The sequence below is a fragment of the Mustela erminea genome, chromosome 15 (genome assembly GCF_009829155.1).
Source record: "Mustela erminea isolate mMusErm1 chromosome 15, mMusErm1.Pri, whole genome shotgun sequence".
Classification (NCBI taxonomy): domain Eukaryota; kingdom Metazoa; phylum Chordata; class Mammalia; order Carnivora; family Mustelidae; genus Mustela; species Mustela erminea.
In genome coordinates, this window is record NC_045628.1 from 76,595,628 (window position 1) to 76,608,959 (window position 13,332).

The 13,332-nt window shown below is 42.5% G+C and overlaps 1 protein-coding gene and 1 long non-coding RNA gene across 3 annotated transcripts in view; one reads left to right on the forward strand and one right to left on the reverse strand.

Moving 5' to 3' along the window:
* Positions 1–13,332, forward strand: part of FLT3 (fms related receptor tyrosine kinase 3) — a 119,748-nt gene that overhangs the window by 80,968 nt on the left and 25,448 nt on the right. For both annotated transcript variants that reach the window (XM_032314382.1, XM_032314381.1), the window contains 6 exons: positions 1,295–1,422; positions 1,752–1,891; positions 1,985–2,138; positions 3,135–3,303; positions 12,008–12,111; positions 13,059–13,167. In XM_032314382.1, the coding sequence (XP_032170273.1) occupies positions 1,295–1,422; positions 1,752–1,891; positions 1,985–2,138; positions 3,135–3,303; positions 12,008–12,111; positions 13,059–13,167 (804 nt within the window). The remainder of the gene's footprint in view (positions 1–1,294; positions 1,423–1,751; positions 1,892–1,984; positions 2,139–3,134; positions 3,304–12,007; positions 12,112–13,058; positions 13,168–13,332) is intronic.
* On the reverse strand, positions 2,132–5,276 carry LOC116573949. The gene is made up of 3 exons (XR_004279074.1): positions 5,228–5,276; positions 2,749–3,402; positions 2,132–2,220 (listed from the first exon to the last, which is right to left on the reverse strand). It is a non-coding gene; the product is annotated as an uncharacterized LOC116573949 (long non-coding RNA).

Consider the following 13,332-nt stretch of genomic DNA (forward strand, 5'->3'; position numbering starts at 1 on the left):
AAAAGAATACATTTAGCTAAAGTGATAAGGGGGAGAAACGTAATCACCCACAGGCTCCAAAAGCAATTCCTGTTTTTGGAAAGGCAGTGGTTAGGGTAACTCCCTGGGAGGAATCCAAGTCTGTCTTATGCTAAGAAGAGGGCATGAGGGGCATGGGATAGGGATGAGGAGGTAAGGGTTGGGGTGGGAAGACAGTGGGGGTGGGGATGATGGGGTGGAGTGGGGTCTGGGGGTGGGGCTGAGGGGTGACAGTGAGGGCACCAGGGTGGGGGCACGGTGGGAGTGGTGACGGGGTGGAGGGTGTGGGAGGGCATGGTAATGGGGATGAGGAGGTGAGGGTGGGGGGCTGAGGAGGGATAAGGGTCTGAGGAAGGGTGGGGATGTGGACGGTGGTGATGAGGGGTGAAGGGGTGGGGGTGAGGGGTACCGTGTCAGGTCCTGAGACCCACTGAATTCCCTCCTGCGTCTCACCATGCGTCTTCCCTGTGAGCTCTGCGGATGGGTGACTTCTGCAGCATTCTTCTCTTCTCCCTCATAGTCCTCTTTGGGGCTTCAAAGAAAAGATACCCGCCTTGTTGTGCTGTATTGAAACCTAATGGTGCTTTTCCTTTTCTCTTGCCTTTTTTTCCCTCTTTCTTCTTTCTCTACTCATTCTCTCTTTCTCTCTCAACAACAAAAAAAGAAGGCACCAAACCCCCCAAAATTTAAGCTTACATAAAAATTCATGTAATCTGGCGTTCCTGGCTGACTCAGTTGGGAAAGTATGGGACTCTTGATCTCCTGTGGTAAATTTGAGCCCCATATTGAGGGTAGAGGTCACTAAAAAAAGGAAAAAAGTATGCAATTCTGTCTAGTGTTATTCCTTTTTTTTTTTTTTTTTTTTAGTGTTATTCTAATTGGTTGAGATAATGGGTAACTACCTAGAAACCTTAGATTTGGGTTTACCTCTCAACACATTTCTTTCTCTCTCTCTCTCTCTCTCTCTCTTTTTTTTTTTTTTTTTTTGTAAGATTTTATTTGTTTGACAGACAGAGATCACAAGTAGGCAGAGAGAGGTGGAGAAGCAGGCTCCCTACTGAGCAGAGAGCCCTATGTGGGACTCGATCCCAGGATCCTGGGATCATGACCCAAGCCGAAGACAGAATCTTTAACCCACTGAGCCACCCAGGTGCCCCGATACATTTCATTCTCTTAAACAGGCTCTAGAACCTTTCACTTTGTTTTTCTCCCTCACTTTCATTTGTAACTTTAAAAAAACATGTTTGGTCAGACAGCTCTTTTTTTCTACTTGCAGCTGTAAAGGGGAGAGTGCAGCTGTTGTTACAAAGGAGGAAAGCGTGCTTTATGAGCTGTTTGGAACAGACATAAGGTGCTGTGCAAGAAACGAGCTGGGCAGGGAGTGTACCAAGCTATTCACAATAGGTAGGAACCACGAGACGGGGCTCTTCTCTTTTCAGTGACTGTTCCTTAGGAAAAACCCGACACTGAACAGTGATTGCTTAGGTCATCATTCACTTTTAGAGCTGCCATAGTTCTCTATGCCACTTAGAATATTTTGGATTATGCATCTACCAATTTCTTTACGAGGATAGACAGTTTCTAAAGGATTCTTCTATCCAAGCAGCGGGTACCATTTGAGATGATGGTAAAAATCTTTGTTCATTGGAACGCTCGGGATGTATTCTGTAATGCGGGGGTGGGGGTGGAAAAATCACCTTGTTTTCTCACTCGGGATGTTTTCGTCCTTCCAGATCTAAATCAAACGCCTCAGACCACACCGCCACAGTTATTTCTTAAAGTAGGGGAACCCTTATGGATAAGGTGCAAAGCTGTTCACGTAAACCATGGATTCGGACTCAGCTGGGAGCTAGAAAATAAAGCGCTGGGGGAGGTAAGATGACAAGTTTGCATTCTGAAACTGCAGATGGCTACAAAGTACGGGTTGAAGTCATTAAATTCAAACTCTTGTTTTATTAAAATCCAGGGCAGCTCCTTTGAGATGAGTACCTATTCCACAAACAGAACTATGATACGGATTCTGTTTGCTTTTGTATCATCAGTGGGAAGAAATGACACCGGCTATTACACTTGTTCCTCTTCAGAACATCCCAGTAAATCCGCTCTGGTTACCATCATAGGTAATGCGGGCTGCTCTTTCTAGGTCTTTCTCCATCCTTTCAGTTGCTTTAGTGTGGAATGTGAGGTACGGACTGCAAATTCCTTCGGTACACAGTAGCATCAAAAAGCTGAGCACGAAACTGAAATAGAATCGGTTTGTAATTAGAAGCGGCCTGCCCCTTTCCTTTTCCACTTAAACCGTGCTCACTTGAATGCCACTGTCTTTGTACTGTCATTGTAACGTGACCATCTGTTTGTGGATGTTTGTCTACCAATAGACTAAATTCCAGAAGGACGGAAATAATCCCTTCTATACCCTTATGGTCCCAGAACTTGGCAGAGAGCCTGACGCAAAATTGGCACCTGATAAATACTTGTTCTGAAAACTGCAGGTGACAGGCAGGGACAGAGAGAAGGGACAAGCGCTTAGATGCACGGAAACTGGGTGGGCTGTGCAGGATTTGAAAATAACCACGCTTCAATAATCTCAGATCAGGTGGCAGCCTCAGACATGCTAGAAAATGAAGTGATTCTCATATCAAACTAACAAGTAAGTCCTCCGTAAAGAAATCTAGTGAATACTGCTGGCCAGATTCTTTCATTTGTGCCTGAGATGATTTTAAGTGGGACGCGTCACTCACCAAGAAAGCAGTCTTCAAGACTCAGCAGAGGGCTTCCAAATTCTGTCAGTTGCCCCGAAATAGACAGGCTTGCCAGGCTAGGGGAGCTCTTGGATCTCTTGAAATTGTCCATAAAATATGGAGATTGATTTGGGGAGGGATTCAATTACTGACATCCAATTCTTAGAGGAATCTTGACTATAGAAGGTGACGAACCCAGGTTTATAACTAGGGAGAGGACTCTTGAATTTCTTGTCAACTGTCAGTTCTGACCTGCGGCATGGCCACATCGGAGTTTTCTTATGTGAAACTGATGAATAAAAATGTATTTTATCTTTTCAATGTATGTCCATATGAATCCCATCTAATGTATAAACATACTTTTTTTTTTAACAGAAAAGGGATTTATAAATGGTTCCAAATCGAGTGAAGACTATGAGATTGACCAGTATGAAGAGTTTTGTTTTTCTGTCAGGTTTAAAGCATATCCGCAGATCAGATGTACGTGGACCTTCTCTCGAAAATCATTTCCTTGTGAGCAGCGTGGGCTTGATGACGGGTCCAGGTGAGCCGACAGACTGACTGTTCAGGGGCTCTCTGGGCTTAGCGCAGCCCTCCTTCTCGCCCCCAGAAGAGCGGTTCTGTATTACAAGTTTTTATATTACTGAGTTGACATGGAAGATGAGAAGAGAAAAAGCAAAGATGAGGCCATTGTGATAGTCTTAGAATCAGTTCAAATCTAGAACCCCCAAAAAAAAAAAAAAAAAAAAAAAAACAGAAAGAATTCTACTAGTCTGAATATGGTTCTGCGGCATTTTCTGAGTCACTCGATTGTTACTTCCTATTTGAGAGTACTGTGTTTTATTATGCCGAATCTCCCTCCGCACGTATGCAGATGATTGAGGAAGTAAAACCCATTAAAAACAGCAAAACATTACTTACAAGTGTATTGATTTAACTTTTCAAAAATATCAATGCAGAAATAGCCTAAGAATAAATGCTGAAGGAAAATTCCATTTTCCTGGGGATCTGTACAGCTGTATTCAAGATTGTCTTACAGGACAAACTCTTTGTTCCCTCTTCAGGAAACAGAAAACAACTCTTTTTTCCTGGTATTTCCTAGAGCTATGCCACCTCTTATTTCATAAATGTAGTCCTGTGTACCATGATTTCATGCGGGGCTCTGAGTGCCTGAAAGACACTTGTCATCCCTCAAACACGTCAGTGGTCTAGAATAAAGCATTTCTTGACGTGTGGTCTGTAAACCACTTCTGTAGGAATCATCTGGGCAAATGTTAAAAATATGGATTCTCTAGCCATGCTCAACAACTGGGGAAAAATGCCCAGATTCTACATGTTGTCCTTCCCTCTGGTGAGTCCTGTCAAGGGTCTAGATCTGTGTTCTGCATACACTAGCTAACCAGCCACAATGGCTGTTGAGTACTTGAAATGGGCTAGTCCCGACTGAGATGTGCCATAACTGTAAAATACACACTAGATTTTGAAGACTTAGTTTGGAAAATAAAAAGACTGTAAAATATCTCAATTTTTAAGCTGATTATAAGTTAAATTATAGTGTTTTAGATATATCCAGTTAAATAAAAACAATGTTTAGTTTTTACTTATTTTTTCTTTTTCTTTATTTGACATTTTATTTTATTTTTATTTATCATTTTATATTAGTATTATTTTTTTTTACTTTTAAAAGACTTTTTAATTTTATTTGACAGAGAGACAGCGAGAGAGGGAGCACAAGCAGGGGGGAGAGGGAGAGGGAGATGCAGACTTCCCTCAGAGCAGGGAGCCCGATGCAGGGCTCAATCCCAGGACCATGGGATCACGACCTGAGGGAGACGCGTAATGACTAAGCCACACAGGTGCCCCATTATTTTCTTTTTCATAGCTAACTGGAAAATTTTAAATTACCTGTATGGCTTGCATTCTGTTTCTATCGGATAACATTGGTCCAGGTGAAGAGAAAAAGTTGTTTTTTTTTAACCTGGGTTCACCTCTGTTTCACAATTACTGTGCTATTCTTCATAACCCAAAATGGTTTATAAGTGATCTTCGTTTGCATTTTTAGAAAGACTGTAATGCAGAGTTTGCATGGAACTCTCTGTCCTCTCTTGCCCTAACCTCTTAATGTCCAAAGCATTCATTTTGCAGTTAATCAAGAACACAGTCTTTGACCTGTGAGCTGATGGATACCCACTTTCTGAATCAGGGTTTCTCAAAAGCAAACTATTGACATCCTGGGCTGGATAATTCTTTGTTCTGGGAACTGTCCTTTGCATTGTTTGATCTTTACCAGGATCTCTGGCCTCCACCCAGTGGATGTCAGTAGAAATCCTACCCCCAGCTGTGACAACCAAAAATATCTCTGGACATTGCCAGATGTCCCTGCTTTGGAGAAATTGCCTGGGGTTGAGAACCACTGCCACAGAGGGATCATCCCATTATCATAAGCTGCTTATTCTGAATTATCAAACCTTTGAATGTAGGCAGCGGGGGAGTCAGCCCCTTTCTGTTGAATTGACCACCACAGGCCTCTGTTCGGATGAGTATCAGTGATATCAACATTCCCTCCCTTCTTTGTATTGTGACCCGTGTCAGAGAAGCTCTTAGTGCTATGGGATTCTTTCCTGAACCTGATTCAAAGAGCTAGAGAATCAGTTCTCTTTAGTTCAATAAATATTCTTTAAATATCTTCTCAATGGGCTTGATGCTATGAGGGTCTACAAGAATGAATAAGGTAATGTCTCTTTCTCTCTCTCCAACCCCCAGAATTAGACTGGCACATTCATGGTCAAGGGGCATCTTGGATACGATTCATTGCTCCTTTGCTGCTGACTTCTGACACAAGCTCTTGAGTTTTTACAGAATCACTGATTAGAGGACCATGTCTCTCTCTCATACAATACCTCATTGAGGCAACTTGTATTTAATGAATGAATTAATTAATTCATCATCATCCCTGGAAGTGATGATGCAGGGCCTGGGCTAGAAGGAGTCAGTGGCATCCTCTGTGCCCTGCGAGGACCACACACCAGACACTCACATAATACCCAACACCCAAGAGTTTGTTTTATCTGAAAAGTTCTAGAAGAGCTGCAGTGTTTGTTGGTGATACTGACACACTGGATGACACACAGGGTTTGTCAGTGATAATGGTGTGCCTGATATCCTGTATCACCCTATACACCATGTAACACACAACACAAGGGGAAGACAGATCATCCTTCTTCTTGAAGAAGATGCTCAAAATACTGAACAAAAAGTGAATAACGAGAAATCTAAACATAGCTTCAAGTGAGGACCCTGAATGTCTTTTGCTCTCCACACCAGGCTCTGAGTTGAGAGAACAGGTGGCTAGCTCAATATTGGATATCATTTTTTTTATTTAAAAAGTTTCCAATTTACTAATAAGCTAAAAGAATCATACAGTGAGCTTCCTTTCCCTTACCACTTACATTCAAAGTTCAACCAAAACTGAAATTTGTTATTCAAAGTTCAACCAAACTGAAATTTGTTGGTGAAGGACTGTATCTTAATCATGTTGCAACAGGTGACTTTATAAGCAGAGTGACATGAGCTTTTGTAGCGATAACTGGAAGGCCCTCTGTAGGAACCCACCTCATGAAAAAAGACTATGGTGTAGTCGTCGTGCGTGTGCCGGAAGTCTGTCAGCTTCCCCACCTTCACAGCTTCGTTTCTCCTATTTACTTCCTCAAACATCATACCCCAAGTGTGAGGGCTTGTCTTTCTGTGTTTACATTTTATTCCACTGTAATTCTCTAGCAGTCCTGATATCTTCATCTTGAGAAAAGGTCCTAGGATAGTTATCGGTTGCTTTGCATGATTTCCTGTCCCTCTAGACTTCCTTATAAATGCTGAATCTACCTCAGCCTTTCCCAGTTTTGTGGTTCAAACAAATAAACAAACCTTAAGATGTTAGAATTATTTAGTGATTCCTTCTGAAAGACTCTCCTTAGCTTGCCTGATCCCTGTGTTTTCCTTTTCCCTGGAGTATTTCATTTTCCACCTCTAGTAGCCTGGAGTTCTGCACACACCGAGCATTAGGTGAGCGCTTAGGGGAGACATCAGGGGGGTGGGCATGTGACTTCTGAGCCATAAGATGTTGTCCTTCTCAAGCACAGAGACTAATAGAAAAGCAGGCTCTCAAGTCAATAAAAGATATGTAATTGCACAAGTGTATCGAGCCTCTTTGGGAAGACTTTTTTTTTTTTTTTTTCTGGAAAGAGATGGGCCTTGAAGGTATCTTGAAAGGAGGGAGAAGTCGTGTGGGTTCAGTAAAGCACCGAGAGCCCCCAGCAAACCCTGTCCCTCTTTGCCGCTGCTGTTTGGGGCACCTGTCCTTTCCTCCCAAAGACCCCGCTCACTGAGAGCGAAAGAAACTTCTTTAAACTCTGACCACATACCAGACAATGTGCACATCCTTTATGTGAATTATCTCGCTTAATGCCCATAATTCCATTTTTTGAAAGATGGAAACAGGCTGTTACTTGCCCAGGTGGAGCGAAGTCAGTACCCTTCCTTTACTCCTGTGTTCTGAAACTGCCTTTTAAAAAAATAGAAATAACATCAATAACTCTACCTCCAGAGATTATATTTCAGATTTTTTCTATGTAACCACCATGATAGAAACATATAAATACAGGTTTTATACAACTATGGCACTAATTTTGCCATTTGTAACCTGATTTTTTATTTAAAATATATCGTGAGCATCTCTCTATGATACTAAATATATTACATCTTATTTACATTAGCATCTTTTTTAAAAAAGATTTTATTTATTTATTTGACAAAAATCACAAGAGAGGCAGGGAGAGAAAGCAGGCTCCCTGCAGAGCAGAGAGCCCGATGCGGGACTCCATCCCAGGACCCCGAGATCATGACCTGAGCTGAAGGCAGAGGCTTTAACCCACTGAGCCACCTCAGGCGCCCCTACATTAGCATCTTAATGGCTGCACAGTATTCTGCTTTTTGGACCATTTTATTTTAACTGAATCGTGTTGATGGACATTTACTTTAGGTTTTTTTTTTCTTTGCAGCTTTCTTTTGTTTTAATGTTATTTTCTCACAGTATACACTACAGTAAAGTTTCTAAATTTCTTTTATACTCAAAATGATTACTGGAGTTAATAAGCCTCATAGTAATGATAAACACATACATTGTGTTCAATATGTGAGCTGGGCCCCATTATAGATACGTCACACAAAACTACTTAAAAATGTAACAGTGTTCTCCTCCCACAACCATGCAAGGTCAGTACTACCACTGTCTTCATTTCAAGGATGAGGAGGTACAGAGAGGTTAAGTGACTTGCCCAAGGTCACACCACTGGGCAATGGCAGAGTTGGGATTCTGGCAAAAACGGTTGACTTCAGAGCCTATGTTTTGTGTGTGTGGGTTTTTTTTTTTTTTTTTTTTTTAAGATTTTATTTATTTATTTGACAGAGGGAGAGAGATCACAAGTAGGCAGAACAGCAGGCAGAGAGAGAGAGGAGGAAGCAGGCTCCCTGCCGAGCAGAGAGCCAGATGCGGGGCTCCATCCCAGGACCCTGAGATCATGACCTGGGCCGAAGAGCAGAGGCTTAGCCCACTGAGCCACCCAGGTGTCCCCAGAGCCCATGTTTTTAACCACATCACTATACTGGCTCTGGACGCCAACTCATTTCAAAAGTGTAGAAGTCCCAAACCCAGGATGTAAGAAAACAAAAATGCAAGCGATGCAATCATTTTCTTCCGTTATTTAAAAATAAAGTGTGCCTCCTAATGAGATGGGCCATGCTTTGCTATTCAGTCCATAATGATTCTGTTGCCCCAGGCTTGCTGACTCCCCCAAGATAAAAATGAGGATGGTATTATATGAAATCATCATCACCTTCCTCCCACCTCCTGACTCTATCTCCCTTGGGACAGAATTTGGAACAGATCAGATCCAGCTTCAGCCTGGCCGTGTCCCACTTCTGCAGAGGTAGAATCGTGGGTTTCTTGATCAGATAGCACTCGGTGCTGGGGGAAGCCTACCCCACTCCCATCAGCTTTTTGCTCTCCACTTTCAGAAGCTCTCAGCTTCCCCAGTGCATGCTGTATTATTCTCCACATGCTGATTTGACCTTAATAATCCCTTGCTCTTTGCAGAAAGCATTCTTTACTTATAGAACAAGTACTCCCTGAGCCACTGGGAAGACCCAGCCCTTCCTCATCCCGTCTCCTCTAGGCACCACACGGAAAGTAAAGAGGACCTTCATTTTGCTTGTGCAGAGAAGAAAACTCATGGTTTTCATGGTTGTATGTCACCAAGGTACTCTTTCACTGTAAACTCCAATGTCCTGATCTCCCATCTCATGTCAGCTGGCCATTTCTAGAAAAACCCTAAGGGGAAAGAGGAAGCTTTGTATCTCCAGATCACCTGGTTGGTTATTCCCCTTGGAATTCCCAGAGGAGGTTCAGTGACCCAGTTGTTGCTTTTGCTAGGGTTAACTGTCAGCGAAGGGTGTAACTGGGGCCCAAGCAGTTGAAAATGATCTGGATATGTGGTTTTGTGATCAGGCTACGTAGGTGACCCATTTCCTACCCAGAAGAGTGAGAACATTTCAGATGCTCTCTTGTCTATCCCATGGCAAATCATACTCCATTAAGACAGCACAAAAGACTTAGGAAGGAAAAAGTTCACAAAACAGGGGCACCTGGGTGGCTCAGTGGGTTAAAGCCTCTGCCTTCAGCTCAGGTCATGATCCCAGGGTCCTGGGATCGAGCCCCACGTTGGGCTCTCTGCTCCGCAGGGAACCTGCTTTCTAACCTCTCTCTGCCTACTTGTGATTTCTCTCTCTGTGACAAATAAATAAAATATTTTTTTAAAAAGTTCACAAAACATTTTGCTTTGGTCCACATGATAATCACTAATTGCACCGGTAGTTTCTTCAGTCCAGTTGATTGGTGCTCTTGGTGTCCAGTGAGAATTAACATTTTCTCTTTTAGAAGCATGCATCTTTCCCTTCTTGGGCCACTTACACTCTGCCTTCCTAAAGTCTGGGAATCACAAGTAGCTATATTTACTTTTCTCCCTAATGTTATACTGGTGTGTTCCCCCATCTTTCCATCACTTCCACGTCACCAGCCATTTCCTTGTTGTCCACAAGTAGGTCGGGTAAGAAATTCCTCTTTCTACTTCAGCCTTCTTGTTGTTAACAGGGCAAACAAACAAAAAACAAACAGAGCAAACAAAAAACTCATTAAATGCTCACTCTGATAGGCCAGAGAAATGAATTCCCTTATCGCTATACAGAGTCAGAATTACCCTTTAGCTTTGGAGTTGAGGGCACAGAACACTGGTGTCAAATACACATGGGCTTCAAACCTGCTCTATCAGTCAGGTGCCAGGTGTGGCTGCTGAGTCTTAGAGAATCAGCTGGGATTCCGCTCTCTCCCTCTTCTGTACCTAGCACAGCACCTGCTTAGTTGTATTTGTTTTTCCTGGTGCCTCTAGGGTTTGCTCTTTCCAATCCTTTCCCATTTTCCCTGCCTTCGATAGCACTCGTTTTTGCGTGCTCTGAATTCTCAAATCTGAACTTTTACTTCTGCTCTCATTGGACTTCCCACTCTACTGGAGTCACTGGTCTACCTTCACTACCAATGTGAAAATGCTGTTGAGAACAGAAACTTACCTCTTGTACCTCACTGTTGTATCCCCAATTCCTCCAATAAGTAGATTCTACCATTGGTAATACAATGAATGAATGAATAGTTCATTAATTCCTATGTTACTGCAACTGCCTCCAGATCTCTCTCCTGCCATCAATCTAAACTACAGTACTGTTCGTGGTGTTCCGTTCCTGCTCAAGAATCCACAGCATCTTCCTGATTTCCCCATGAGGTTTAAATAATGAGGCTTGTTTTTCATGGACCCCTGATCACTTGGTCCCACAATACCCATTCAGTCTTTTCTCCCACATCTTGACTTGTGCTTCCCTGCTCCTCTCCCAGTGGCTGCACCAGTGCCTGTCTCATGGCATTGGGAATGCCACTGCCTCCCCCTTGGATGCTTTGCTTTTGCCCTCTCCTTAAACTCAACCCATCCACAAAGAGCTAGCTCGGGTCCCGCTTCTGTGCATACCTCTGAACGTTTCTCATCTATATTGGCATCCTCCACCTTCTTTAATCCTCTATTGGCTTTTAGTTTAATTCTTACCTCTGGAGGTTTTATCCACCCACCTGGATGATGATATTTTTGAGGACAGAAGCCATATTTTATAGTCTGCATTCTCCATAGCTCCTAGTTTAAGTCTGGTTTCCACACCCTGTGTTCTCCTGTTTACACGTCTACCCTGGCAATATGTTTCTCATATATATGTATGTATATTTTTATTATTTATTTTTTGTTTACTGTTGGTAGGTTATATAGAGGTAGCCTAATTATATATCTTCTGAACAAGCCTTACATTCTCTTATTCTGTTTTAAGGGAATTTTTTTTTCAATTTCTTCAATGCATAAAGGCATATTCAAAAGCTCTTTGATCCCCTATCTCCCCTATAGTATATAATATCCGGCTACAACATTCAGCATCCTAGATTCCTAGCAGGCATGGTGGCTAATCTCCAATACTAAGTTGTCCGTGTCCAAATGTACTGAGTGGTTAATGAACACTCCAAGTAAATACTGGAGCCTGAAAACACCTACAGGTTTCTGTACAAACTCAGTGGATTTGAGACCTTGTCATTGTTAATTGCTCTTGAAGTCAAGTTTTGGTTATAGGTCCTGCCTCGGACCAATGTCAGAGAGCCATCCTTTTAGGAAGCAGGGGGTTATGGGCTCCTCTCCCTATAGAGGTTCTTCCAAATGTCTGGGAAGCCAGACTAGTCCAGAAGGTATAGAACAGTAGGGGCAGGAACATTTTTCTCTCTCTTAGGAACCCCAGTCTAGAGGAGGGCTTCTCAGCCTTAAACGTGCATATGAATCATGTGGAGATCATCTTAAAAGGCAGACTCTGAGTCGGTAGGTTTGGGGTGGGACCTGAAATTCTATATTTCAGACAAGCTCCTAGATAATACCAATGCTGATGTTACCTGCTGTGGACCACACCACACTTAGATTAGCAAGGGCCTAGCACACAGACTCCTCCTTGTCCACTGGACTTTAAGGGGTCAGAGTCTCAAGGAAAACTCCTAAGCATAATGACGTTCATTTCAGCATCTCCTATAAAGATCTGGCTAAGTGGATCTTTAATTCTTTTTCAAACAGCATATCTAAGTTTTGCAACCATAAACACCAGCCGGGAGAATATATATTCCATGCAGAAAATGATGATGCTGAATTCACAAAAATGTTCACGCTGAACATAAGAAGTAAGTTAAATTATCAAGAAATCTCATTTTCTTTTCATAACTCCTTCATTATATATCAACTATGACCAGAAAGAGCTAAGTAATGGCTTAGAAGGGATACTATGTTATTTTTATATGCTGAAATATGTTTAAATTTTACTTCAAATCTACTGGCTTTATTTATTTTTTAAAAATTTTATTTATTTATTTGACAGAGAGAGAGAAAGGGAACACAAGCAGAGGGAGTGGGAAAGGGAGAAGCAGGCTTCCCACTGAGCAGAGAGCCCGAGGTGGGGCTCGATCCCAGGACCCTGAGATCATGACCTGGGCTGAAGGCAGAGGCTTAACCCCTTAAGCCACCCAGACGTCCCTATGGCTTTGTTGTTTATATATAGATCTATATATCCATATATAGATAGATAAATACCTGTTTATCTCTTTCTGTGTTCATCCCTTGAAGCTAAGATAATGCTTCCATGTCCTGTCTGAACATGCTTTGGTGTAATGCCTCATTGGCTTTGGTACCTTGAAAGGTCATGTTAAGGAACAGCTAAAAGTCATGATATCTGCCATTGGTTTGTCTTAGTAATTTCTGTTTCTTTGGAAGAAGGCAATATAAAAAGCTGAGAGTACATTTCCTTGGATTTTGGTAAGGGTTTCTCCTGAAGCTCAGAATCATTTTGATTCTTCAAGGTTATAGAGTAGCGTGCCTTGGCTCTGTACAGGAGGGGCCTGGCCGTGGAAAAGGGGTATTTTGCAGATGGGTGGTAGGGCTGCCTGGATAGAAAATTCCATACAAGGGGCAAAAAGGGAATAACCAGAGGACTTGAGTCATCCTGCATATGAGACACCCTTGCCGAGGCACAAACAGCTTGGAGTAGATGGGCAGCCTCGATAAAGTGAACGCTGAAGCCATTTCTGGAAAGTCCCATACCACAGGAGCTTAATTTAGGTGTTATTCTCTACAGGGAAACCTCAGGTGCTAGCCAAGACATCAGCAAGTCAGGCTTCGTGTTCTTCTGATGGCTACCCATTACCATCTTGGACTTGGAAGAAGTGTTCAGATAAGTCTCCCAAGTAAGCAGGACATTGGTGTCTCTTGTGTTGGAAGAACATAGAACTCTTACTCTCTCTGACATATCGACTCTTTCTCATGAATACCTTTAAGAAGAAATGGTGAAGTATTTAAAATGTTTACCTTCTGAGTCAACCATAATTCTCAAAGGTCACAGAGCATTTCTG